The sequence below is a fragment of the Schistocerca piceifrons genome, chromosome 4 (genome assembly GCF_021461385.2).
Source record: "Schistocerca piceifrons isolate TAMUIC-IGC-003096 chromosome 4, iqSchPice1.1, whole genome shotgun sequence".
Classification (NCBI taxonomy): Eukaryota; Metazoa; Arthropoda; class Insecta; order Orthoptera; family Acrididae; genus Schistocerca; species Schistocerca piceifrons.
The window spans coordinates 456,749,711-456,775,177 of NC_060141.1; the positions used below are offsets into that span (position 1 = coordinate 456,749,711).

The 25,467-nt window shown below is 43.9% G+C and overlaps 1 protein-coding gene across 1 annotated transcript in view; it reads right to left on the reverse strand.

The window, feature by feature from the left end:
* Positions 1–25,467, reverse strand: part of LOC124795910 (facilitated trehalose transporter Tret1-like) — a 479,061-nt gene that overhangs the window by 226,371 nt on the left and 227,223 nt on the right. The window contains exon 3 of the mRNA XM_047259990.1: positions 15,903–16,018. Within this exon, the coding sequence (XP_047115946.1) occupies positions 15,903–15,937 (35 nt within the window). The 5' untranslated portion in view covers positions 15,938–16,018. The remainder of the gene's footprint in view (positions 1–15,902; positions 16,019–25,467) is intronic.

Here is a 25,467-nt window from a genome sequence, read left to right on the forward strand (position 1 = left end):
GGAAGAGAGTGCAACCGTTGCCGGTGCACAGCCTGCTGCTTTCGAACAGCGACAAGGGAACCGAAGAGCTTCAGGTCTTCGTCCAACGCAAGGCTCACCACCAACAGTGCCACATGCCCTCAGTACATGAGACACTACAGGGAGGATTTGGATTTATTGCAGGACATTGGCGGAAAGAGCAAAATAACTGATGACGGTCGAAGTAGAGAGGATATAAAATGTGACGGGCAATGGCAAGGAAAGCCTTTCTGAAGAAGAGAAATTTGTTAACATCGAGTGTCAGGAAGTCGTTTCTGAAAGTATTTGTATGGAGTGTAGCCATGTATGGAAGTGAAACGTGAACGATAAATAGTTTAGACAAGTAGAGAATAGAAGCTTTCGAAATGTGATGCTACAGAAGAATGCTGAAGATTAGATGGGTAGATCATATAACTAATGAGGAGGTATTGAACAGAACTGGAGAGAGGAGAAATTTGTGGCACAACTTGACTAGAAGAAAGGATCGGTTGGTAGGGCATATTCTGAGGCATCAAGGGATTACCAATTTAGTATTGGAGGGCAGCGTGGAGGGTAAAAATCGTAGAGGGAGACCAAGAAATGAATACACTAAACAGATTCAGAAGGATGTAGGTTGCAGTAGGTACTTGGAGATGAAGAAGCTTTCACAGGATGGAGTGGCATGGAGAGCTGCATCAAGCCAGTCTCTGGACTGAAGACCACAACAACAACAACATTGGTGGAAAGTCTGGTGATCAGGAATATTACACGACGAGGTCCCGAGTTAGAGTCTCAGTCCGGCACACAGTTTTAATCCGCCAGTAAGTTTAAATACTTGTGGTTAAAATTTATTTCACTGACAAGATTCTAAGCGGCTAGCTTTGATTCGAGAGCCACCACAGGGTCGGGTCTCCGTTAACAACTTCGCCTGCTGGGGAAGTATACGATTCTCTGAATTGAGGTGGAACTGATATTTGCGGTGCTCAGACGTGACACAAACAGCATGCGCTAATTGACCGTTGGTGCGCGGAATGTGTGACGTCAGGCAGCGACCGGGCTGCGCTGTGGCGCTGCCTGGAAGCGCCTCAGCCTTGCCGAGGTCACCTCGCTGGAAACGCCGCGCCCAACAGTTTTCGCTGGGTGTTCCGGCTACTGTCCAAGGTCGCCTGCACATGCGTGTAGTCGAAACTGTCGGGACCCAGACTTGCTCAGGGTTTCTGTAATCTACCTTACCGAGTGGCCGGCCGCCGTGGACGAGCGGTTCTATGCGCTTCAGTCCGGAACCGCGCGACTGCTACGGTCGCAGGTTCGAATTCTGCCAAGGGCATGGATGTGTGTGATGTCCTTAGGTTAGTTAGGCTTAAGTAGTTCTAAGTTCTAGGGGACTGATGACCTCAGATGTTAAGTCCCATAGTGCTCAGAGCCATTTGAACTTACCGAGTGCGGGGGCGAAGTGGTTAAATTGGGCTAGTGCTCCACATGAAAGTAGAATCCTGCATGACAAGGGACTGGCGATGCGACTGCATTCTAGCAAAATCTTACTCTTCTTCCTTCTCCGGGACCCTAGGCACAATTCGTTTGGGTTTTCCCTGTTCAAAATTAGCTGCCCCTCCCTAAATCTCAACTGTAGAGCCTGAGGTGACAAAAGTCATGGGATAGCTCCTAATATCGTGTCGGACTTCCTTCTACCCAGCGTAGTGCAACTTGATGCAGCATGGATTCAACAAATCTTTGAAAGTTCCCTGCAGAATTGCAGAGACATACTGCCTCTATAGCCGCCCATAATTGCGGAAATGTTACCAGTGCAGTATTTCGTACACGAGCTGACCTCTTGATTATGTCACATAAATGTTCGATGGGATTCATGTCGGGCGAACTGGGCGGCCAAACCATTCGCTCGATCTGTCCAGAATGTTCTTCAAAACAATCACGAACAATCTTGGTCCGGAGGCATGCCGCATTGTCATCCTCACACATTCCATCGTTGTTTCGGAACGTAAAAGGCCATGAATTGCTTCAAATGGTCTCCAAGTCGCCGAACATAACCATTTTCAGTCAATGCTCAGTTCAGTTGGACCAGAGAACCCAGTACAGTCCATGTGAACATATCCCACTCCATTATGGAGCCAACTCCAGCTTGCACAGTGCCTTGTTGACAACTTGGGTCCATAACTTCGTGGGGTCTCTTATCGACGGGACTCATCTGAACAGACCACGGTTTTCCAGTCATCTAAGGTCCAACCAATATGGTGACGAGCCCAGGAGAGGCGCTGCAGGCGATGTCACGCTGTTAGCAGAGGTAGTCGCATCGGTCATCTACTGCCGTAGCCCATTAACGCCAAATTTCGCCACCCTGTCCTAATAGATACGTTCGACGTACATGCCACGGTGATTTCTGCCGTTATTTCATGCAGTGCTGCTTGTTTGTTAGGACTGACAACTCTACGCGAAAGCCGTTGCTCTCGCTCGTTGAGTGAAAGCCGTCGGCCACTGCGTTGTTCACGGTGAGAGGTAATGCTTGAAATTTGGTATTCTCGGAATACTCTTGACATTGTGAATCTCGGAATATGGAATTCTCTAACAATTTCCGAAATGAAATGTCCCATGCGTCTAGCTCCAACTGCCATTCCTCCTTCAAAGTCGGTTGATTCCCGTTGTGCGGCCATAATCACGTTGGAAACCTTCTCCCGTGAGTCGTTTGAGTACAGATGACAGCACCGCCAACGCACAACCCTTTTATACCTTGTGTACGCGATACTACGGCAATCTCTACATGTGCATATCGCTATCCCATGACTTTTGTGACTTCAGTGTATGAGGTACGGTCAGACGAAAACCAGACAGACGAGGTTGGCTCAGACGTTGGTAACACATATAGGTGAGTATAGATTCACCACCACCGAAAAAATCCAAAGCCGTTCTCGCCAGCTCCGGTATAATAAGTACAGATACAACTCTAGGTACCTCAATCATCTTTTGCGTATAGTAGTAGATACCCATTTTACCACGAGGTATACGCATCATTCTTTTTCTCCGTATGTTGGCAATTTTTCTTTGCTATAGCGGTACATTATGTAAACAATAAGGTCTTCAGATTGGGTCCAATGGATAGGGAAGGTGAACCTCAGAGCGCTTGTATCAAACGACGCCTGTTAGGACAACGGATACATACTGGAGTAATTACACTATATAACTTAAGATGGATACCAGCACGCTTGCCTTGGAAAGGAAACGACGGATTTCCTCTCCAATCCTTATCCTATCCAAGTTTGTATTCTACTTGTCTGTCAAACACATACCCTCAATGACTGTATTTCATTTCATGTCAAAAAAAAAAAAAAAAAGCTGACGAGAAAACATTGTCTCTCGCTACACGAGGATCACACGAACGGTGTTTAAGCATTGCAGGACGTAAACACTATCACATAAGAAAGTATGGCTCAGTCCAGGAAGCGTGTACGGATAGCCGAAGTTGTTAAGACGACCGCTCGCCATAAGGGGGAAATTTGGGTTCGAGTCCCGGTCCGGCACAAATTTTCATGTGTCTGTAGAAAACCATATAGCTGGTGTAATATTGTATTCGCAATTTGCGAATACATTTCGTAATCTACCAACACTATTTTATTAATCATACATGTTTCACCTGATTGAGTGTCATCTTTAGTGACCTACAAAGCCAATTATAGCTACAGTAATTATTTGCTTAAAATAAATATTTTGTTTTGTTTACATATGTAAAATTTCACACCGGTACTTTTGATTTAACTCATAATGTTCATTAGTTAGTAGCAATGTATACACACTGCGCACTTATTTTTATCTCCCCTACATTCTGTGTGTGTCCACTGGTTTTTCGGTTTATGCTTCTGGACACAGCATTTGTCGTACACAGTATTAAGAGGTATGTGTCCAAAATTGCAAGCCAAAGAGTCGATGGACGCACATAGATGAGTGTCGCCGTTTCCATTACAGTGCAAAGGGGAATTTACATGTTACTACACTACTGGCCATTAAAATTGCTACATCACGAAGATGACGTACTACAGACGGGAAATTTAACCGACAGGAAGAAGATGCTGTGATATGCAAATGATTAGCTTTTAAGAGCATTCACACAATGTTGGCGCCGGTGGCGACACCTACAACGTGCTGACATGAGGAAAGTTTCCAACCGATTTCTCATACAAAAACAGCAGTTGACCGGCGTTGCCTGGTGAAAAGTTGTTGTAATGCCTCGTGTAAGGAGGAGAAATGCGTACCATCACGTTTCCCACTTTGATAAAGGTCGGTGTGTAGCCTATCGCTATTGCGGTTTATCGTATCCGACATTGCTGCTCGCGTTGGTCGAGATCCAATGGCTGTTAGCAGAATATGGAATCGGTGAGTTCAGGAGGGTAATACGGAACGCAGTGCTGGATCCCAACGGCCTCGTATCACTAGCAGTCGAGATGACAGGCATCTTATCCGCATGGCTGTAAGGGATCGTTCAGCCTCGTCTCGATACCTGTCAACAGATGGGGACGTTTGCAAGACAACAGCCATCTGCACGAACAGTTCGACGACGTTTGCAGCAGCATGAACTATCAGCTCGGAGACCATGGCTGCGATTACCCTTGACGTTGCATCACAGACATGAGCGCCTGCGATGGTGTACTCAACGACGAACCTGGGTGCACGAATGGCAAAACGTCATTTTTCGGATGAATCCAGGTTCTGTTTACAGAATCATGATGGTCGCATCCGTCGGGCTATTCTTGCGGTGAATGCACATTGGAAGCGTGTATTCGTCATCGCCATACTGGCGTATCAGCCGGCGTGATGGTATGGGTTGTCATTGGTTACACGTCTCGGTCACCTCTTGTTCGCATTGACGGCACTTTGAACAGTGGACGTTACATTTTAGATGTGTTACGACCCGTGGCTCTACCCTTCATTCGATCCCTGCGAAACCCTACATTTCAGTAGGATAATGCACGATCGCATGTTGCAGGTCCTGTACGGGACTTTCTGGATACAGGAAATGTTCGACTGCTGCCCTTACCAGCACATTCTCCAGATCCCTCACCAATTGAAAACGTCTGGTTAATGGTGACCGAGGAACTGGCTCGTAACAATACGCCAGTCACTACTCTTGATGAAGTGTGGTATCGTGTTGAAGCTGCATGGGCAGCTGTACCTGTACACGCCATCCGAGCTCTGTTTGACTCAATGCCCAGGCGTATCAAGGCCGTTATTACGGCCAGAGGTTGTTGTTCTGGGTACTGATTTGTGAGGATCTATGCACCCAAATTGCGTGAAAATGTAATCACGTGTGTGATATATTTGTCCAATGAATACCTGTTTATCATCTGCATTTCGTCTTGGTGTAGCAATTTTAATGGCCATTAGTGTAGGTAGGTATGTCTACTCAGTCGTTTATGAGCGCTGTTCATAGACACACAAAACTCTGTACCTTTTAATTAATTAATTGTATGGTCGTGTAGGTGAAAGTTCAATTGCAAAAAACTTTTCGTGTTTTCTAAGATGATCAGATAGACACTATTATTAGTTTAAATATCTCATCGTACTTTCGTTTCTGCGACTCCACAAGGAGATAATGGCAAGAAGACACTAATGGAACATGGTAGAAATATGCACAACGATTGAAAAGTAACTTTGGAATCAGCATATCATTTTCTTAAAGCATATACTACCCGTAATTTACGGTGATGCTTCAGCCTTAAGCCTAGTTTACAGGATCACACTGGCTTGCGCCACTCGTTGCGTGCAACGAGTTTCACGCAAATACTTTCGTATGTGTGTGTAGACACGGTGCCGCCAGTGTACACTTCAGTTAGGTTCGTGAGTGCCGTAGTTGTGCTAAAATGAAAGTTTTGGCAGTTCTGTCTAGGAGAGCAGAGAGGACGGACGTGTGGAGCTTCCGCGCCTCGGCAGATTGTATCCAAATGGGAGAAATAAGCCCTCCCCCCTTTTGCAAGATATAATGAATAAATAAATAAATAACCAAATAAGACTCCCTATAACCCAGTGGCTGAAGGGAGCATATAACACGCCTTACAACAGTCCGCTCCTCAGAGAGGAGAATGAAACGTCGGAAAAAAGCTTTACGAGTTGTGGCGGAGCTAATCTTGTTTGCATGAAATTACTGCACGAGACAAAAGATAAAAAAGTAAGAAACATCTTTGGGTTTGTGACTGCATGAAGAAAAGACGTCAGCCTGGTTGTTCACCGACCTTGCTGAAGGAAATTGTACTGAAAAACCATAAGTTATTTTAATCATTTGTACTACAATCTGTGAATGGGAAGCACTTATGTGACGTTTTAAATATATTAATATTGAATAAAGAATTCAGCTTCCCAGATTTCTGTAGCATTTTCTTCTGTCAACTACTATCCTTATAAAAGAATCTGCCAACTCGAACCCTGGAATTTTAACCTTGTAGACGCGGGCTATTCCGCAGCTAGATGTTCTGCTTGCCTATATGTTTCTTAATTCATTTGTGTATGTACGCCTATGATTTCAAATGATTTTGCTCTGCACTCGCGTATTGTCTACGAATTCATGTTCAGATCGTATATGACAATCTCAGGTGCAGCAACAACTTGCTGCTTGTTTTTGTAGTCAAAGTCATTAAAACTCTACAAATACCTTTGCGTAGCATTGACACCCAGAAAGCGAACAACTTCCTCCGTTCCCCACTTAATATTTCAGTTCGTTTACTCTCTACGGACACACCTAACCTCAGTACACACGCAGCTGGTGTCGCCAAAGTTGGAACAAGCCTAAAATGTTTAGTTTCGCCAAGGAGTTGCGCAAAGGCGCATCGCGCATGCGGAGTCGCCGGTAGCGCAGTTGCGTGCAACCCGGTGTCGTCATCTGAACTAGGCCTTAGTTACTTCTCAGGAAGACTTAATAAGGCACTGAGGATGCGTCCGTGTCACATTACACCTACGTAGGGCTGTTGAAAAACGTAGGGAGGTTATGTAATTCTTATATGACTTACGGTGCACATTCGAGAGTGACCATAAAAACGTATCGCTACGAGTTAACTGCAGAGATACAAATTGTTTCAGCTGTAGTTCCAACTGTCATTGCCAATAGCTGATATTAACTGTACAGATGTTCAGCGTTTAAAACTTAGAGGCAGACTGAAATGAGAGTTGTTACCGCTGTTGCCTAGCACAAACAGATCTGTAATGAGTACAAAAGAATTACATGTGAATAGTCGAAAAGCCTTTTAAAGCTCGCAATAAACGCGGACTTCCGAAGGTTTTCACGTCAACAGCAAAACGGTCGCAACTTTCACCTACGGCGCAGCGACCTTCGCTGGCATCCGAAGTGAACGGTGGTTCGCACAGTCTCACCAGGCGAAAAATGTGCCTACAAGGACAGAAGTGCAGCTGCAGGTACAGTGGGATGAGAGCGTCTTTCCTCCTCATTTTCTTTTAATTCTTACTCTGGATGGGGTCGAACACAGGATGGCCGAAATAAAACAAACTGAGCGCCAACGTTATGCAACAGTTGTTCAACGTAGTAATGAGGATTCTCTGATATATAATGACGCATGTTCTATGAGTCACGTACTCGTACTTGTTAAATCAGGCCTCAACTAAAGAAAGAAACCGTAAACAGCGAGATATACTAGTCATGAGTTTCTTCTGGGACACCGTTGTCTATCTTATTTGAACTTTTCTTTGGAATTGAAAAGGCTGCTTATGTAAGGTGCAGGTTCACACACTAATGTAGTTGCTGTTGATTCTATCGATAGATGAGAAAGTACTAACTATAGTCTTCATCTGAAGAGCGGAGGGAACGGTAAACTAGCTTGCCTAATCACAGAAAACCTAGAAGGGGGAGGGGGGGGGGGGGGACTGTGACGGTTAGTAAACACCAGTGGCTGAAAATGTCAGATATATTTTATTTATTGCATGTTTCTTTAAGCTAGATATCAAATACATTACTAGCCATTAAAATTGCTAAACCACAAAGATGACGTGCTACAGACGCGAAATTTAACCGACAGGAAGAAGATGCTGTGATATACAAATGATTAGCTTTTCAGAGCAATTCACACAAGGTTGGCGCCGGTGGCGACACTTATAACGTGCTGACATGAGGAAAGTTTCCAACCGATTTCTCATACACAAACAGCAGTTGACCGGCATTGCCTGGTGAAACGTACTTGTGATGCTTCGTGTAAGGAGGAGAAATGCGAACCATCACGTTTCCGACTTTGATAAAGGTCGGATTGTAGCCTATCGCTATTGCTGCTCGCGTTGGTCGAGATCCAACGACTGTTAGCAGAATGCGGAATCGATGGGTTCAGGAGGGTAATATGGAACGCAGTGCTGGTTCCCAACGGCCTCGTATCACTAGCAGTCGAGATGACAGACATCATATCCGCATGGCTGTAACGGATCGTGCAGCCACGTCTCGATCCCTGAGTCAACGGATGGGGATGTTTGCAAGACAACGAACAGTTCGACGACGTTTGCAGCAGCATGGACTATCAGCTCGGAGACCATGGCTGCAGTTACCCTTGACGCTGTGTCATAGATAGGAGCGCCTGCGATGATGTACTCAAGGACGAACCTGGGTGCACGAATGGCAAAACGTCATTTTTCGGATGAATCCAGGTTCTGTTTACAGAATCATGATGGTCGCATCCGTCGGGCTATTCTTGCGGTGAATGCACATTGGAAGCGTGTATTCGTCATCGCCATACTGGCGTATCAGCCGGCGTGATGGTATGGGTTGTCATTGGTTACACGTCTCGGTCACCTCTTGTTCACATTGACGGCACTTTGAGCAGTGGACGTTACATTTAAGATGTGTTACGACCCGTGGCTCTACCCTTCATTCGATCCCTGCGAAACCCTACATTTTAGCAGGATAAGGCACGACCGCAAGTTGCAGGTCCTGTATTGGCCTTTCTGGATACAGAAAATGTTCGACTGCTGCCCTGGCCAGCACATTCTCCAGATCTCTCACCGACTGGAAACGTCTGGTCAATGGTGGCCAAGCAACTGTCTCGTCACAATACGCCAGTCACTATTCTTGATGAAGTGTGGTATTGTGTTGAAGCTGCATGGACAGTGTACACGCCATCCAAGCTCTGTTTGACTCAATGCCCAGGCGTATCAAGGCAGTTATTACGGCCAGAGGTGGTTGTTCTGGGTACTGATTTCTCAGGATCTATGCACCCAAATTACGTGACGATGTAATCACATGTCAGTTCTAGTATAATATATTTGTCCAGTGAATACCCGTTTATCATCTACATTTCTTGTTGAGGTAGCAATTTTAATGGCCAGTAGTGTATAATAAAGACAATAATACATATAATTTATAGATTGACATCTAGAGTTTTATTATAATCAATTGCGCGTCATTCGTTGCCGCCAGGAAAACGTCGCAGGTACCACCATAGGCCGTGTTGGGACGTTCTGCAACTAAGTAGGAACGATTTGCCTGGTTGCTCCGCAGTTGCAATTTAGAGATGGAGCCTTACCCCATATATGAAGAGAGTCCCTGCTTCTGCCATGATTGCTGCGTATTCTGTTAAACTACGTCCACGTTCTGCTTTGCCCTTGTGGTAGTAACGGTTCCCTTCAGATCACCGAAGTTAAGCGCTATCGGGCTTGGCTAGCCGACTGTTTGGGTCTGCCGAGTGCTGTTGGGAAGCGAGCTGCTCTGAGCTTGAGGAGCTACTTGATTCAGAAGTAGAGGCTCCAGCAGCGAAAGATGACAACATGCTCCTTCGTATCTACATCCAGTGACGCTTACCGTCTGAGGATGACATGGCGATCGGTCTTCCGATGCCTGTTCGGGGGGAGTAGGTACTGCGCGATTGGTCAAAGGCAGGGGGTTTCTTTCTTACGCAGAGCAATTTCTGGCAGTGTGGAGGGTAAGCCTATGTCCAGCCTGTTTCCTAAGAGTCTGTTAGGTCGAACTGAGGTATGTGCAGTTCCATGGCGGTTTCGTGGATGGTTTTCTTGATCGAAACCGGTTTCTTTCTAGAACAACCGCATCTTGATGGATAAGGAATTCAACTTACCTTCCCTTAGGAATGTGGAATGCACTCAATGACGGTGATACGACTTTCAAAATGATGGTGCACAGCAATCAGTCGTCCTTTCCTTTCAGACTTTATTAAAGCAAATCTAGATTTCGGCTAGTAACTAGCCATTACCAGTGCTAAAAAATACAGGAAGTATATAGTTAGGCGATAGTATGAAAATTTTACAATTCGTGGTGTAACCCATATCCCTTATACAATAGATACCAGTATTTCAGAGTTTTAATACATGTCCTAGCACATCAGTCCCCTGTTGTTCGGTTCAAAAATGGTTCAAATGGCTCTGAGCACTATGGGACTCAACATCTTAGGTCATAAGTCCCCTAGAACTTAGAACTACTTAAACCTAACTAACCTAAGGACATCACACACACCCATGCCCGAGGCAGGATTCGAACCTGCGACCGTAGCAGCCTCGCGGTTCCGGACTGCAGCGCCAGAACCGCACGGCCACCGCGGCCGGCCCTGTTGTTCGGGCTCCTATTATAGTTCACTCAAGATTACTGTATAATGAAGGTAGCCTTTGCGAAGAACAAGTCGGTAGGGTGTATGTCGCGCTCTTTATGAACTACGTAATAGGTAACATTCACTGTAAAGCAGTTATGGTCTCTACTAAAAAACTTAGAATTTGCATATGAATAACACAAACTAAAATTCGACTAAAATTATTTACGTTGCTGTATGACTTACTGCCACATTTAATGGTAAACATTAGTAGAAGTAATAAATACTAGATTCACTCCTTGCGATCCAATTATTTTGTTTTTCTTTAAAACACATAGGTAAAGTCAGATAGGTAAAAAAGTTTTAAAAAAATATTTACGAAACACTAGAAGGCATGTGATAAATGCTGCGACTATTAGAGCTGATTAGATTTCAAATGGTTGAAATGGCTCTGAGCACTATGGGACTCAATTTCTGAGGTCATCAGTCCCCTAGAACTTAGAACTACTTAAACCTAACTAACCTAAGGACATCACACACATCCATGCCCGAGGCAGGATCCGAACCTGCGACCGTAGCGGTCTCGCGGTTCCGGACTATAGCACCTAGAACCGCACGGCCACTCAGGCCGGCTGATTAGATTTAAATATTCTATCTTTAGTACTATTTTTCTCTTTATTTAATCATCGCGGCGAGGTATATGGTCCTCTTACTTACTGAATAGTTCATAGATGGGGCCAGATGCCAGCATGACAGATAGTTCGTGTGATTCGCCATTCCGTAACGGATGTATTGGGTGCGATCTCTGTGCCACTTCAAACAGATTTTTAATTATAAGTACAGTAAAAGCAATATATTGAATTGCTGTTCTTAACAATGTACATGTATCTAAACCAATATAACATGGAAAAAGTGCTGTAAGTTCAATATTGTAACTATCGTACTCGTACAGTATTTTGTTAATGGCTGCTACATATTGGCAATACTGTTATTTGATGATTCCCTCGTATGCGTTTAAACTGAAAGAGTAGAGCTGCTTTTCATCGCAGTCCAGGAGGTGGAATGTGCCTCAGTATGGACAGCCATTCGACGGGGATTGATCTTAGTGTACTACTGACAATTTTTGTCGTGTTGTTCAGCTGTGCGTGTCGCGAGTGTGTGTGTATGTGCAGTATTGAGCCCTAGAGAAGTATCATATTCTGCGCTAGAGTAGACTAGCCCAAGTGACGAAATGCGCTTAGTTTCAGCAGCGGGACCCCAGTTTGTCCCTAGATGCTTCTTGTAGGACAGTGTCCGGTCCAATGTAATCCCTAGGTATTTTGGCTGCTGATTGTCGTGTAGCAGTCTGTCACCAAAATAGGCCTAGAGCTGTCTGTTAGTCGCTCTATTGCACAAATAAAAGCAAGCCATCTCTGCCTTGCGGGGGTTTGATTTCATTCTCCATCTCCGAAAGTATGTTCCCATTATCGCCAGATCAAATGTTAAGATGCTTCCGTTTCTTCAAAATTTCGATGTCCCATTGCCAGCACTCAGTCATCGGCGTATCGAAACTTAAGAGATCTAGTTTCAGGCGTATCGGACATGTATAAATTAAACAGGAGTGGGGTGAAGCCCGATGTCTGAGGTAGTCCATTATTTAGCATCTCTGAAGTGTTTATCCTATTTATGCCCGAAATGACCTTCCAGCAAGCATACTATCAATAAATTGGACTGTTTTTGTGCATGTGAGACCGTGTCTCCATACTGTGTCATAGGTACTCTATAGGCTACAGCTCAATAGCCCTTCTTAGCTCAATATACAAATGTACAAACCTCAATGCAGCACCTTTTCTAGGGGAGGACAACAAAGTTTTAAGAGAGGTTAGAACTGAAGAAAACATTCAGCCTGAGAAAGGAACTGGATATAATTTTTGTTACAATATTTCTAGTAAAGACCAACATAATTCTAAAGTACTGCATCCATACAAACTACATTTGTTGAAAATTTTCGTCAATACTCGGAAATTATTCTGTCAGAATATTCAAGGGCTGAGCGGTAAAATTAACTAACTATTTATTCGAATCGGTCATTTACAGTTGGGAAACCCAACCGGCGTATAATGCGCCTCCCTCAACATCTTTTGCCCATTGGTATATAGTGTGTGAAGCAAAATTCACGCTCTCGGACGCACAAGGCGCGATTTCTTGCATATTAGCAGTAGAAAAAATGTCTGTAACACACCTTCGTCCCGCACATATCTTCGGTAGGGAACGGACATAAAGAAAGGTAATTAGGCAACGCTGTAATTAGACGTACGACGAGTATCTTCATTCAGTGCTGTTTAATTTGCTGCACTGGGTAGAGTTTTGCGCTAGAAAATTTCAGTTGGAGAGTTCCATTCAAAGCCTAGGTATAACTTTTTTGTTTCCTAATTTTGATATGTCCAGTAGTCTGCAACAAACGCTTTTTAGTAAACAAAAAATGGTTCAAATGGTTCTGAGCACTATGGGACTTAACATATGTGGTCATCAGTCCCCTAGAACTTGGAACTACTTAAACCTAACCAACCTAAGGACATCACACACATCCATGCCCGAGGCAGGATTCGAACCTGCGACCGTAGCAGTCACGCGGTTCCGGACCGCGCGCCTAGAACCGCTAGACCACCGCGGCTGGCTTTTAGTAAACGCAATATGTATTACAACCACAGTTTTTTGACGTTGAAAATAATTATTGGACAGACGTATCAGGAACATTCACGAAGAGTAATAACCAAGCAAAAATAAATTATCTGTTATAAGAGAGAAATAACTAAAAAACCTATCAATGTGGCGATGTTAAACACACATACTAAACTGAAGAAGAACGGCCAGTTTTAATACACTATAAGAGAAAAAAAAGCAATGACGCACCACGAAGGAATTATCCGAATAGGACGGAAATCGGTAGATATGATGGACGTGTACAGACAAACAAATAATTACAATTTCAGAGAACTTGAATGATTTATTCAAAAGAAAGAGCTTCAAAAATTGCGCAAGTCAATAACGCGTTGGTCCACCTCTGGCACTTAGGCAGTTACTCCGCTTTGATTGACAAAGTTGTTTAAAGTCATCCTGAGGAATATCGTGCCAAATTCTGTCCAATTTGGGCATTAGATGGTCAAAATCACAAGATGGCAGGCGGACCCTGCCCATAATGCTCCGGATGGTCTCCACTGGAAGGGGGGAGGGGGGGAGGGGGGAGGGGGGAGGGGGGGGGGGAAGATCTGGCGACCTTGATGGCAAAGGTGGGGTGGGGCAAACACGAAGACATGCAATAAAAACTCTTGTCTTCTGCGGCCCGGCACTATCTTGGTGAAATGTAAGCCCAGGATGGTTTGCCATGAAGGTCAACAAAACAGGGTGTAGAATATCGTCGACCTACGGTGAGCTGTAACATTGCCGCAGATGACGACGAAAGGGGTCCTGTGATGAAAAGATATGGCACCCCAGACCATCACTCCTTGTTGTCTTCGTCTTCGCTGGGCATCAGGGCTCAATTTGAATGGTTCAAATGGCTCTGAGCACTATGGGACTTAACATCTGAGGTCATCAGTCCTCTAGAACTACTTAAACCTAACTAACCATAGTGCTCAGAGTCATTTGACCCATTTGATTTTCGTTCTTTCGTAGGGTGCCAATAAATGATCTCTCTCCCAAGAATTGTCACACGCATTTTCTCTGCTGTTCCATCAGATATTTGCAACTTCGTTTTCACAATATGTAGCTGGAGGCAACTCAAACAAATATTGCTCATCACGTTTTCCACGAGACGCCTGGTATCGACGGAAGGCGTCGATTTGAATCCCGTTACAAACAAAATTATTTTTAAAGCGGAGTTTTAGGTGCCCATTCCATAGAGCGGTCCCAGATTAGTCTAGGGCGACATTTCTTTTATAGATATACAGGGTGTTACAAAAAGGTACGGCAAAACCTTCAGGAAACATTCCTCACACACAAAGAAAGAAAATATGTTATGTGGACATGTGTCCGGAAAAGCTTACTTTCCATGATAGAGCTCATTTTATTACTTCTCTTCAAATCATATTAATCATGGAATGGAAACACACAGTAACAGAACGTACCAACGTGACTTCAAACACTTTGTTACAGGAAATTTTCAAAATGTCCTCCGTTAGCGAGGATACCTGCGTCCACCCTCCGTCGCATGGAATCCCTGATGCGCTGATGCAGCCCTGGAGAATGGCGTACTGTATCACAGCCGTCCACAATACGAGCACGAAGAGTCTCTATATTTGGTACCGGGGTTGCGTAGAAAAGAGCTTTCAAATGCCCCCATAAATGAAAGTCAAGAGGGTTGAGGCCAGGAGAGCGTGGAGGCAATGGATTGGTCCGCCTGTACCAATCCATCGTTCACCGAATCTGTTGTTGAGAAGCGTACGAACACTTCGACTGAAATGTGCAGAAGCTCCATCGTGCATGAACCACATGTTGTGCCGTACTTGTAAAGGCACATGTTCTAGCACCACAGGTAGAGTATCCCGTATGAAATCATGATAACGTGCTCCATTGAGCGTAGGTGGAAGAACAAACTAAAATGAGCTCTAACATGGAAATTAAGCGTTTCCGGACACATGTCCACATAACATCTTTTCTTTATTTGTGTGTGAGGAATGTTTCCTGAAAGTTTGGCCGTACCTTTTTTTAACACCCTATATATTAACAGGGATAGTAAAACTCGAAGAATAACCTTTAGTTCAGCAGGGACAGCAGTGTCTTGGCCCGCGCTAACTGCTACTGTCAAGCATATAGAGCTACTTGACACACTGCTGGATTGTCGTTTTACACTTCCAGTTAATACACATCGATGAAACGAATATCTACCTATACTAATTTAGGAGCGCCTTATGAGCATGTTAAAGTCCGATTTAAAATAATTTTGATTGTAAATGAAAAAAAAAACCGACGCTTTTTGTTGACACCATGCGTTACGTGAAAGACGTGGCGAGCCGTGGTTGTCTAGGCTGAATCCAGCTACACAGTGCACAGTGCAAGAACTAAATTGCAAATCTCTGCCGAAACACCAGAGAAAATGCTTCTGACGAATCTTAAAGGAGGACACCCGGTATAACAATGCTGCTTTAGTCCATCAGTAAGTGTTCCAGCCTCAGCTGGAAGATTCTTTTAAAAATGCCTTTGAAGCTAAACACATTTGCAATCGAAAGCTGCGTTGCATATTTAGTCTGGTCATAAATTTACACAACATGCAGTTAAGCAGCATTATCCTAGGTGTCCTCAGAGCTGCACCGAGTACTAAATTTTGAGATCATGTGCAGTACAAGATCCCGTAGACGATTTATTCTCGCGGTCTGTGAAGGCTTAAGGCAGGCTCTCACTTACCCGTTAAGCACGGAAGGTTCCATTTCTGGTGGCATCTTTGGAGGCTTTCGTCAGCAGAATTTGAACCACAATGGCGGATGAGTGGAAACTCTTCACATGTCTGGTTTCATCTGTTTCTGCAAAGAACAAATCCTTCATTAGTGGTTTGAGACATTGGATAGCGTTCAGCATGCGGATACACGGTGCGTTGGAAGGAAAGAAGTGCACGTGCTGCGCATCGGATATGTAAGCAGGTAAAAGTACAGTCCCAGCTGCGATCGCTGATAGTCCTTCAGACTCGAGTGAACTATTCTGTGTTGCTGTAAAGTATTATGGTTCGTATCTGATGAGCAGACTATCAAAAGTAGTGAAACATACGTGAGAAGGTTGAAAATTTGCTAATATAGCTGCGTAAAACAGTGTTTTATAACGCACCCCGCTTTAGGTCAATACACTTTTCCCAAAAACGTTGCAGTCTCTTCACTGCTGAAGTGTGGAAAGATGTGCGAAATACCCATCTTCCACTGTTACAGCCTCTTCACTGAACCGAAATTTACCAGTCACAATATTATTTAGAAGTAGAAACAGGTGATAAGCAGAAGGTGCCAGATTTGGTGAAAATTCATGCTTCAAATCCCTTAATTTTTCCATTCTTAAATCAATTTTTCCCTTCTTCTTCTTTGCTCCAGAAGAATTACATAGTATTCGACACTCATTGTGTCACCCTTTAAAATAAGAACAGCTCCTTTTGCAAAACCTGAAAACTTTGGGCTTGACCTTTTCGCCAGAGGGAATTATTTCTGCATAATTCGTGCAGGCCCACTAGTTTCCACTCACGTCGTTGCTTTCTTTCACGTTGAAATCAACAAATGTCGTATCTACAGTAGTGGAGAATATCCTCGGATACTTCCCAGATTTTCGCATTTAGGCAACCGTGTAACATATTTTCTTACAGTTTGGAAATGATAGCACCCCTTTAAACGTGATGCATTCTTTTTCTGAAGTTCCAAAAAAATTCTCTGGAAAAGCAAGATTTTTACAAATATAAGAAACTGTTCCAAGATACAACAGGGTCATGTACCTAGGAACAAATATTCTATTCAAATTTAGAAGTGTTGCAATCGAGAAAATCTTGACAGTACTGTATTTAATAGTCTATATGTTACACCATTACTCTATCTCAATCTCGACATTATTGACAGTACTGTATTCAATAGTCTGTATGTTACATCATTACTCTACTTCTCACCAATAATCAGAAAGGGAAATCAAATTAAGACGTGTGATGAAACACCAGTTACGAGTTAAAAACGTTTCGAAATAGAAACTACTGGTAACTGACACAAATTTCCAAAAAACGGAAAATTGTTCAAATGGTTCGAATGGCTCTGAGCACTATGGGAATTAACATCGGAGCTCATCAGTCCTCTAGACTTAGAACTACTTAAACCTAACTAACCTAAGGACATCATACACATCCATGCCCGAGGAAGGATTCGAACCTGCGACCGTAGCAACAGCGCGGTTTCCGGAGTGAAGCGCCTAGAACCGCTCGGCCACAGCGGCCGGCGGAAAATGTTAAAGAGTTAGAGCAACTCAGTTCATTTGTGCAAATATCTTGTGTTCCATGTTAGAAGACCTTCCGCGTCAAAGTACAAGATAGTGTTCGACTGACGAAGTAAGGATTAATCGTCCACACGTTATGTAACTACAATGCAGAACAGAACTAAAGGATCACCCCATAATTGTCTCCCATTGCTGCGATGTGTAAGTTGAAATTTCGCTCAAAGGTACCTACAATCTTCCTCTGTAACGCTGCAAAACCGTGGCGCCTTGCGACGTCACCCTCTGGCTTAGCGACGCTTCAAACAGCAGTGTGTCGGCACTTGTGACAGAAAGGTCACAGCTCAGAAGTTCATGTAAACTGCAATGTGGGTTGCATCGGCACCAAATACAATTTTGCCAACGCCACCGTGGACGCGTCACAGAATGAGTTGAGTCGCCATAGTCCCTAAGAGACCAAATTTACTCCCTTCTTTTGAAGTCTCTGCTAAAGAGGTCAGAACAACGACATTCACCGTTGAAATCACATGATTTATTAAGGAGGGAGGGGGAGGCGAAGCGGGGCTGCAAAGAAAACATTTGAGACTCACCGCCGCTCCGTGAACCCACCCCTTTCCTGGGCCTTTGATCACATTTCGCGGTCGAAAACGCTAGTTCGTAGAGCGATGAGCAACGGGAAGATTTTCTTAACACTGCTGACACCATCGGCCATTTTAACAGTTCTTTTAGGAAATTGTAGGACTGTATCGTCATTGAACTTGGTCGCAAGCCTTCGGAGTGCAGCAAGACCGCAGATTTTGTCTTCGTGTGCAGGTTAGAACCACTAGGGACCGTTCAAAATTATTCGACGAATTTTAAAGTGATCCGAGGCAGTAGAGGGTACTTATGCTTTTTCAGCCCTTCTGTTTTTCGCCTTCCTGTGTCATGATCACGTGAGAGTGCAACACTAACGTGTGAGTCAGTAAAACGACAAAGAGTCCGTTTAAGATCCCGCAGTTTGGCAACACACGCTGTGCCACCCACACAACTTTGTTGAGCACGTTAGAACTATATCTGTCAGAAACTTCGACACCAATTCAGTCAGTCGGCTGCTCTAGGGCCTGAAGGTAGGCAAAACGCACTCAGTGGTGTCGAAGGAGTTGCATAACCCTCAGGCGTTATATAATATGTAACATTTATAAATGTTGCACCGAATGGCAACAGAAACAGTAGAAAGTGCCGGAGACTGCTTATGGGGGTCTCTAGTATGCGTTAGTCCATGTCATTCTAAAATCACTCTCTAGATTGAAACACCTGCCAGGAAACATCATATATTTATTCCTAGATACACTTTCCTCTCGCTGCAACACTCTTCCTTATCACCCAAGAGCACAAAATTAGCTTCTTTACAGAATTGTTCAAATGTTGCGAAGAATTTCGGTTTCACATTTGCTTTTGCTCAGCTATCAAAAAGACAGTCCCCATCCTGCACAAAACTATTTCCTAGTTAATTGTACGAAGGGACTTCAAAATGTAAGTTACCCATTATCACTGCAGATCAAGCAGATTTTCTTGAAAGCTGTGCTACAGTTCAAAGTGACAGAGATACATGACACTATTTATCAACACAGTTATACGCACCGCTGCAGAACTGTCCGTACACGAAACCCGGAACGTATACTCCATTGTGACAATGCGCTGCTCTTGTTGCCCAGTGGTCTTAGTGTGAGACGTCATGTGTAACTTACTTTCTGAAGTCCCTTCGTATACCTAAAACAATCCATCCGTTATATTATAATACATCTATATCGTTAACTAAAACACACACCTATAACAGCCGACCGCCCAGTATCATGTTACAGACCTTCTTGATGTTTCATCTATGCTTGCAGTTTTGGCACATCTCTCACAGGGATCATCTTAAAAAGGCGTTTGGGCGCGCTCTACCGCTTTCTGCTAAAAACGGATGAGCAAGATTCTTACATACTCTCACCGACTGTGTATGAATTTCTTTTGGGGATAAATGGGGCAAAATAATAATGTTTTCTGTGATGCCGTATTCCTTGTTCTCCCTTTGCACAAAACACGGGCAACACTATTGTATTAAGGTATAAATGTAAAGTAAAATCCGCCCCGATAGCTGAGTGGCATGCCGGCACGGTAGCTCAGCGTGTTCGGTCAGAGGGTTTAGCTACCCTCAGTAATAAAAAAATTGAGTGAACGGATCAACGAACAACCTGAACACGAGTGTCCGCGGACGTCCGCCACGAACAAATTCAACGAACAAAATAGAACAAAATAAGATCAACGAAAAAAAAAGTGGTTAGCGTGACGGATTGCCGTCCTACGGGCCCGGGTTCGATTCCCTGCTGGGTCGGGGACTTTCTCCGCTCAGGGACTTCAGGGACTGGGTGTTGTGCTGTCTTCATCATCATTTCATCCCCCTCCGGCGCGCACGTTCTCCAATGTGGCGTCGAATGTAATAAGACCTACACCAAGGCGGCCGGACCTGCCCCGCAAAGGGGCCTCTTGGCCAATGACGCCAAACGCTCATTTCCACTTCTTTTTTTCTAAAGTAAACTGTGCCGTAGATCAATTTCAGACTTGATTTGCAGTATTGTTCTGCATCTGACAGTACAACAAAACCAAAATTGCTCTGGTATTAACGACATTTCTCGGCAAAACTTTTTCTCCGTTACAGTGAATCAAAGAAGAAGTCTCATGGTAAGAGAAAGTACGGAAACATCTTTTCATTCAGGCGAAAGCACTCAAATGAATCTTCGAAATAGCCATACATATCTTCTCCTCAAAATCGGCAAGGAAAGGAATATAAGGATAACACTGACGAGAAGAAGGGATAGGATGCTAGGACACCTGTTAAGATACCAGGGAATAACTTCCTTGCTCTAGAGGGAGCTGTAGAGTATAAAAGCTGTAGGGGAAGACAGAGACTGGAATATTCCAGCAGGTAATTGAGAATGTAGATTGGTTCAAATGGCTCTGAGCACTATGGGACTTACCATCTGAGGTCATCAGTCCCCTAGAACTTAGAACTACTTAAACCTAACTAACCTAAGGATATCACACACATCCATTCCCGAGGCAGGATTCGAAAGTCTCCCCCTCTATAGCTCCCCCCTCTCCTTTCCCCCTGTGCTACAGGTTGTGTCTTATTTACGCAGAAGTAACACTCGCGGCGCAATATGAATAATGAGCTAGTGAAGGAGACTCATGCTACTACTTGTGGTCCTCCACACATCATCTGTATCTTTGACGTTCGTCCACTATCGTCTTACAAAAGCATCTACAGATGTATACCACGATTATCACCGGTAGATTTACAAGCCCTACAGACTCCGTACATTGTCTTCTTACTTTAGAGCAGAGTCGATAAAACCTTATAATCTGCCCTATTTAACAGTAAATGCTCTTCTTATACTCAAAGGTGTGGGAAATCGTAAGAGGACTTGGCAGTACCGTTCTTACTTCTTAGCATTGAAGATTGTTGCTGCGATATTATCGTTTCCCGTAGTGCGTAGGCTGTGAGGCTTTGCATTAGCGTTTAGTAATCTAAAGAATGACAGAAATAGATAACTGTGCCCGAAGACGACAACATACTGCCGAAACGTGACGTGTCAATTGGACAATACCGAGTGACTGAAGTCTATATAGCTTTAGAGAGAGCCCTTCCCAGTTGCAATGAGTCGTCTATTAAAAAGATGTATAAACGAACATAGTAAATGGAATACGGCGTTAAACAGATATTAGCTTGAAAAAGTGACTAATAAACGCGTGAAACGAGACTGAATACTATCCTACCGAGCGGTTTTATTATTACACGAAGGAAGAGGGAAAGTCGAATGGCGGTATGAGCCTGTGGTCTCCGTGCAGCCGGCCTGTCCACAAGCCGGAACACATCCCCTGATGAGGCCGAGGTGTCGTGTTCGGTAGTTGCACCACACCGCTCGGTTCGCGTTACACAGGTTATTCCCCTTCCAGACTTTCTCCATATCCTGGAATAACGAAATGGGCGAGTGGTGTTGCCACACCACAGTTCTTCCCGTGGCCATCGCTTTGCCGTCAAGCGATCAAAGACCTGTCCTTCCCCCAGCATCAATTAAAAAGCGGACTTCTTCAAAAGATACAGTAGGCTCGTGGTGAAATCGAACCGACTGTCGCGACAATGAAACGCCACGTCTATGGACAAGAACGTACTCATGATCTAAGCTCTTGTCGGTGGGGGAGGGGGGACGGATGGGGGTCATGAGTCATTTTAGTTTCGTGAAAGTGGGTGGGATGAAATTACGATGCACAATTTATTACAAAATAAAACCCAAAACTACTGAAAAACTCTTTTTCTGTCTCTCCAAACATACAGGGTGCTTATAATTAAAATGCAACAACTCACAGAGGTTCAGTGTGGGCTGCAATTATCGTATGGCAACGAAGCTGGGTAGATATTCTAATGCGTTACTGCGGAACCGATTTACGCTGGAAAAAATTCCAGTTTTGGCCACCAGGAGCAACTGTGGCGCTTTGAATCCAAGAAAGACGTTTAGGTATGTTTCCATATGTAATGGATTAGGAACGGGACATGGGTATAAAAGGCCAAACAGTTGAGAAAGTCATAATGTTTATTTTATTGTTGACTCTAGCTCACACAGTTTGTTCAGTGTCAGATTTGCAACAGGCGGTCAAAATAACTAATTTTCCAGCGCAAGCCATTTCCGCATTGACGCATTAGCATATGTACCACGTTTTGCTGCCATAAAATAATTACAGCCCACATTGCCTATTTACCCACCATCACGCACGATAACAAAGCTACTGATATTGGAGTGCAGCTGTGGCGAACAGCTTGTATAAATATTGTTAAGCAATTTACAATAAGCGAGGAAATGGAGTCTTTTCATGTTTTGTAAACATTTAAGCCCCATAATGAGCAAGTTGTTTTTGTACTTCCAATTTGGTATTGCCACTTTTACCGTTGAGCGGGTTCAGATCATATTATCTTGCATTGTGTTTCTCAGTTATTAGAGAAATGAGCATATAATAACAAAACATGTACAATTCAAAGTTTGGTTCAAATGGCTCTAAGCACTATGGGGCTTAACATCGGAGGTCATCAGTCCCCTAGACTTAGAACTACTTAAACCTAACTAATCTAAGAACATCACACACATCCATGCCCGAGGCAGCAGCGCGGTTCGAGAATTCAACATTTCTCAGGAAGTCCACGTATAAAACAATATGTTTCATTTTTTACATTTCCTCTTCTGTAAAATTTATTGACTTGAACTTACCCGCTTTTTGCCCTCTAACGTTGATCTGTTTTGTAATTCCATTGTAATAGTAAATATATTCTACAATGGTAGTGATTGTATGAATGTTCCGATGGCCTTCAGCACAAATCCCACAGTAAGAATACCGCCACAAATGATGCTCTTGGAATCTCAGCTACAGAGTCTGCTCTATCGTGCCGCAAAACATTGTTCTGTTGTACACTCGAGGTTGGCTGGTCACACATGCTGATAATTCTCGGTTTTCAATATTCTTCAGTCATTATGAAGAGTTAAACGTGACGGGACAGTTATACTACTTACGGCTTACAATCGGTTCTGAATGTCACTCATTTTCTACTCACCTGCTGCAAGCAGCTGAACATGATGGAAACACCCCAAGACCATTCCACACATCACAAAGTCCAGATTGGGAAACCAATAAGTAATGGTTTACGCAAAGTCATAACGAGGCAACTTATATGGTACCGAGATGACGGAAGGAACACAGTAGTTTCCAGGAACTTTAAAAGCGGCGCTGGCCTTGGACGACGGCAGCTAAGTTTTCTTGCCTTCCCGTCGCCGTCTGCGGTGCCATACTAATCACATGATTAAGAGCCGCCTCAGGTTATCGCCGAGAATTACATTCCTATTCTGTGTTCATAGCTGCATTGAAGTTTATGTTCTACGTTGAACTCCCTGAACCATTTCTCCTGCTGCGCCGACGCAGCTGAGGTACAGCAGGCACTGCCGCTAAACGTTTTCCGTGTTGTTAAAACTCTAATCAATATTACCCTTGAGGAGGAAACTACTCTAGTGTAACCCGGTCGTTTGAGTATTTCAAATTACCCTGAAATAATTATAGCAATGAGCAATAGAAATCCGGATACAAAGAAACCTGAAGCAATTACAATGTGGCATTATGGAAGAAAGGAGAAAGATATTTCCTGCAATTCAGGACGACCGTTTGCTGAGACACTTTCTGAAATAACTGCGAGTGTCAGTTAACACAGAAGTTGTATGTTGTGGAGCTGCGTCGTGTTGTACAATAATTGTCCCTAAATGGATAAAACTGTTGTTAAACCACGGTCGCTGTGAGGCTACCAACGGAGGAGTAACTATGTTTCCGAGAGCCCACTTTTATCTTATCTATGGCCGTGTAAGGTTACGCACTTACAGTAATAGGTAAGTTCTCCAACGCCATTCATTTTATTTATCCTCAAGCTATCTTCCACCACTCGCCATGCTCCACTCCTTTCTTCGAGACGACTCACTACGTTGATAGCTGCATTTACTGTGCCACATCGTCTATAAATTCACTAAACTCTCGCTAATGCGGCCCTCGGTAGTCCGGCCTCTCAACAAACGGGCCCACATTTGGACGCTAGTCGATCAAGCACAAATTACGCGCAATGAACTATCGGGGGCAATAATGCTCTCAGTTAATTACAATCTTAAACAATGTTGCATATTCCAGTAGGAGGAGAAATAAATGAATAAATATTTCTAAGTGGCTGTACGAAGAAAACTGTGAGATTGACCTCATGAAGATCTAATCAAAAGCGTACAGAAAATTAATGACAAAAGTGATGAAGGAGTCGACACAGGACGGAGAGCACGGAGATTTCTCTGAAGCCGCAGGCAACCCTCCTGGAGTACATCACGCAACAACCAGATACATGCAGTACTGACGTAATGGTTGTAACGCGGTTACGTGCTAGCGTCCCCAGCTCATCATTGCGACAACTAAAAATTCGGGGCGTATGTACGCACCGAAGAACTAAGTTTCGTATGAAAATGAATGTAGATTTGGATTTCATGGAAGATCTATTTAAACTAAATTTCAGAGACTCTCAATAATACGGCATTTCCGCTAATCAGGACCAACTTGTGCAGGGAATAGCCGGATTAGATGGAGACGAGTGAGTATTCGCTGTATTAGCTACGAGAACTTCACTCGCTGAAACAAGGCAAAGACACACAGGCAAAAGGGAGGACTATACGAAAGATGACAAATGGAGACTACACAGAAGCATTCTCGGTAGAGTCACGGGCGCCGAAGGATCCGCCGTAAGCGCTGATCGCTGAAGCTGCCTCTCTGGCATGCACACCTCTCGATTCTCTCTTTCTACCTTGTGTTGTCGTGATGTCATCTAGCGTTTAATTAGGACTTCTAACTTCAAAGGAGATACCACTACATCCATTACAGTCATTTGTATTTATTATGAAGACTATTACGGCCTTTATTGACAGTTGGAAGTTGTGTCGAACTTGGTCGCGGCAGGTAAACAGAGGAATTTTCGTTCATGGAGATCGTAGCGGAATAGTTTGTGCTAATACATAAGGCAAGCCAAAGAGTCACAAAGCTTTTCAGTTGCATCGTCATCATGATCATCATGATCACTATCATCAGCTACTTCATATCCAACGCTGGATAAGGCCTCCTCTAGACCTTACAGTGCATTACGGTTTCGACCTATACACACGCATATTGTTACTGAATGTTTTCTGATGTATTCCACCTACGTTCCATTAGGGCATCTTCCCAGTCTTTTCGTATGGATTCAGCAATGAGTTTCCTTAATCCACCTTCAATCCATTGGCCTGACTGAACATCCCGCTCACGTTCGATTAATTTAATTGACAGCTGTAGTTACGTTTTCCATCACAGCCAGTTTCCCGATCTATCCCAGTCTCTCCTAGCAATACACGAAGGTGATGTTCACTTGTAGAAGGCAGAACATTCTCTTTCAAGAAGAGAAATT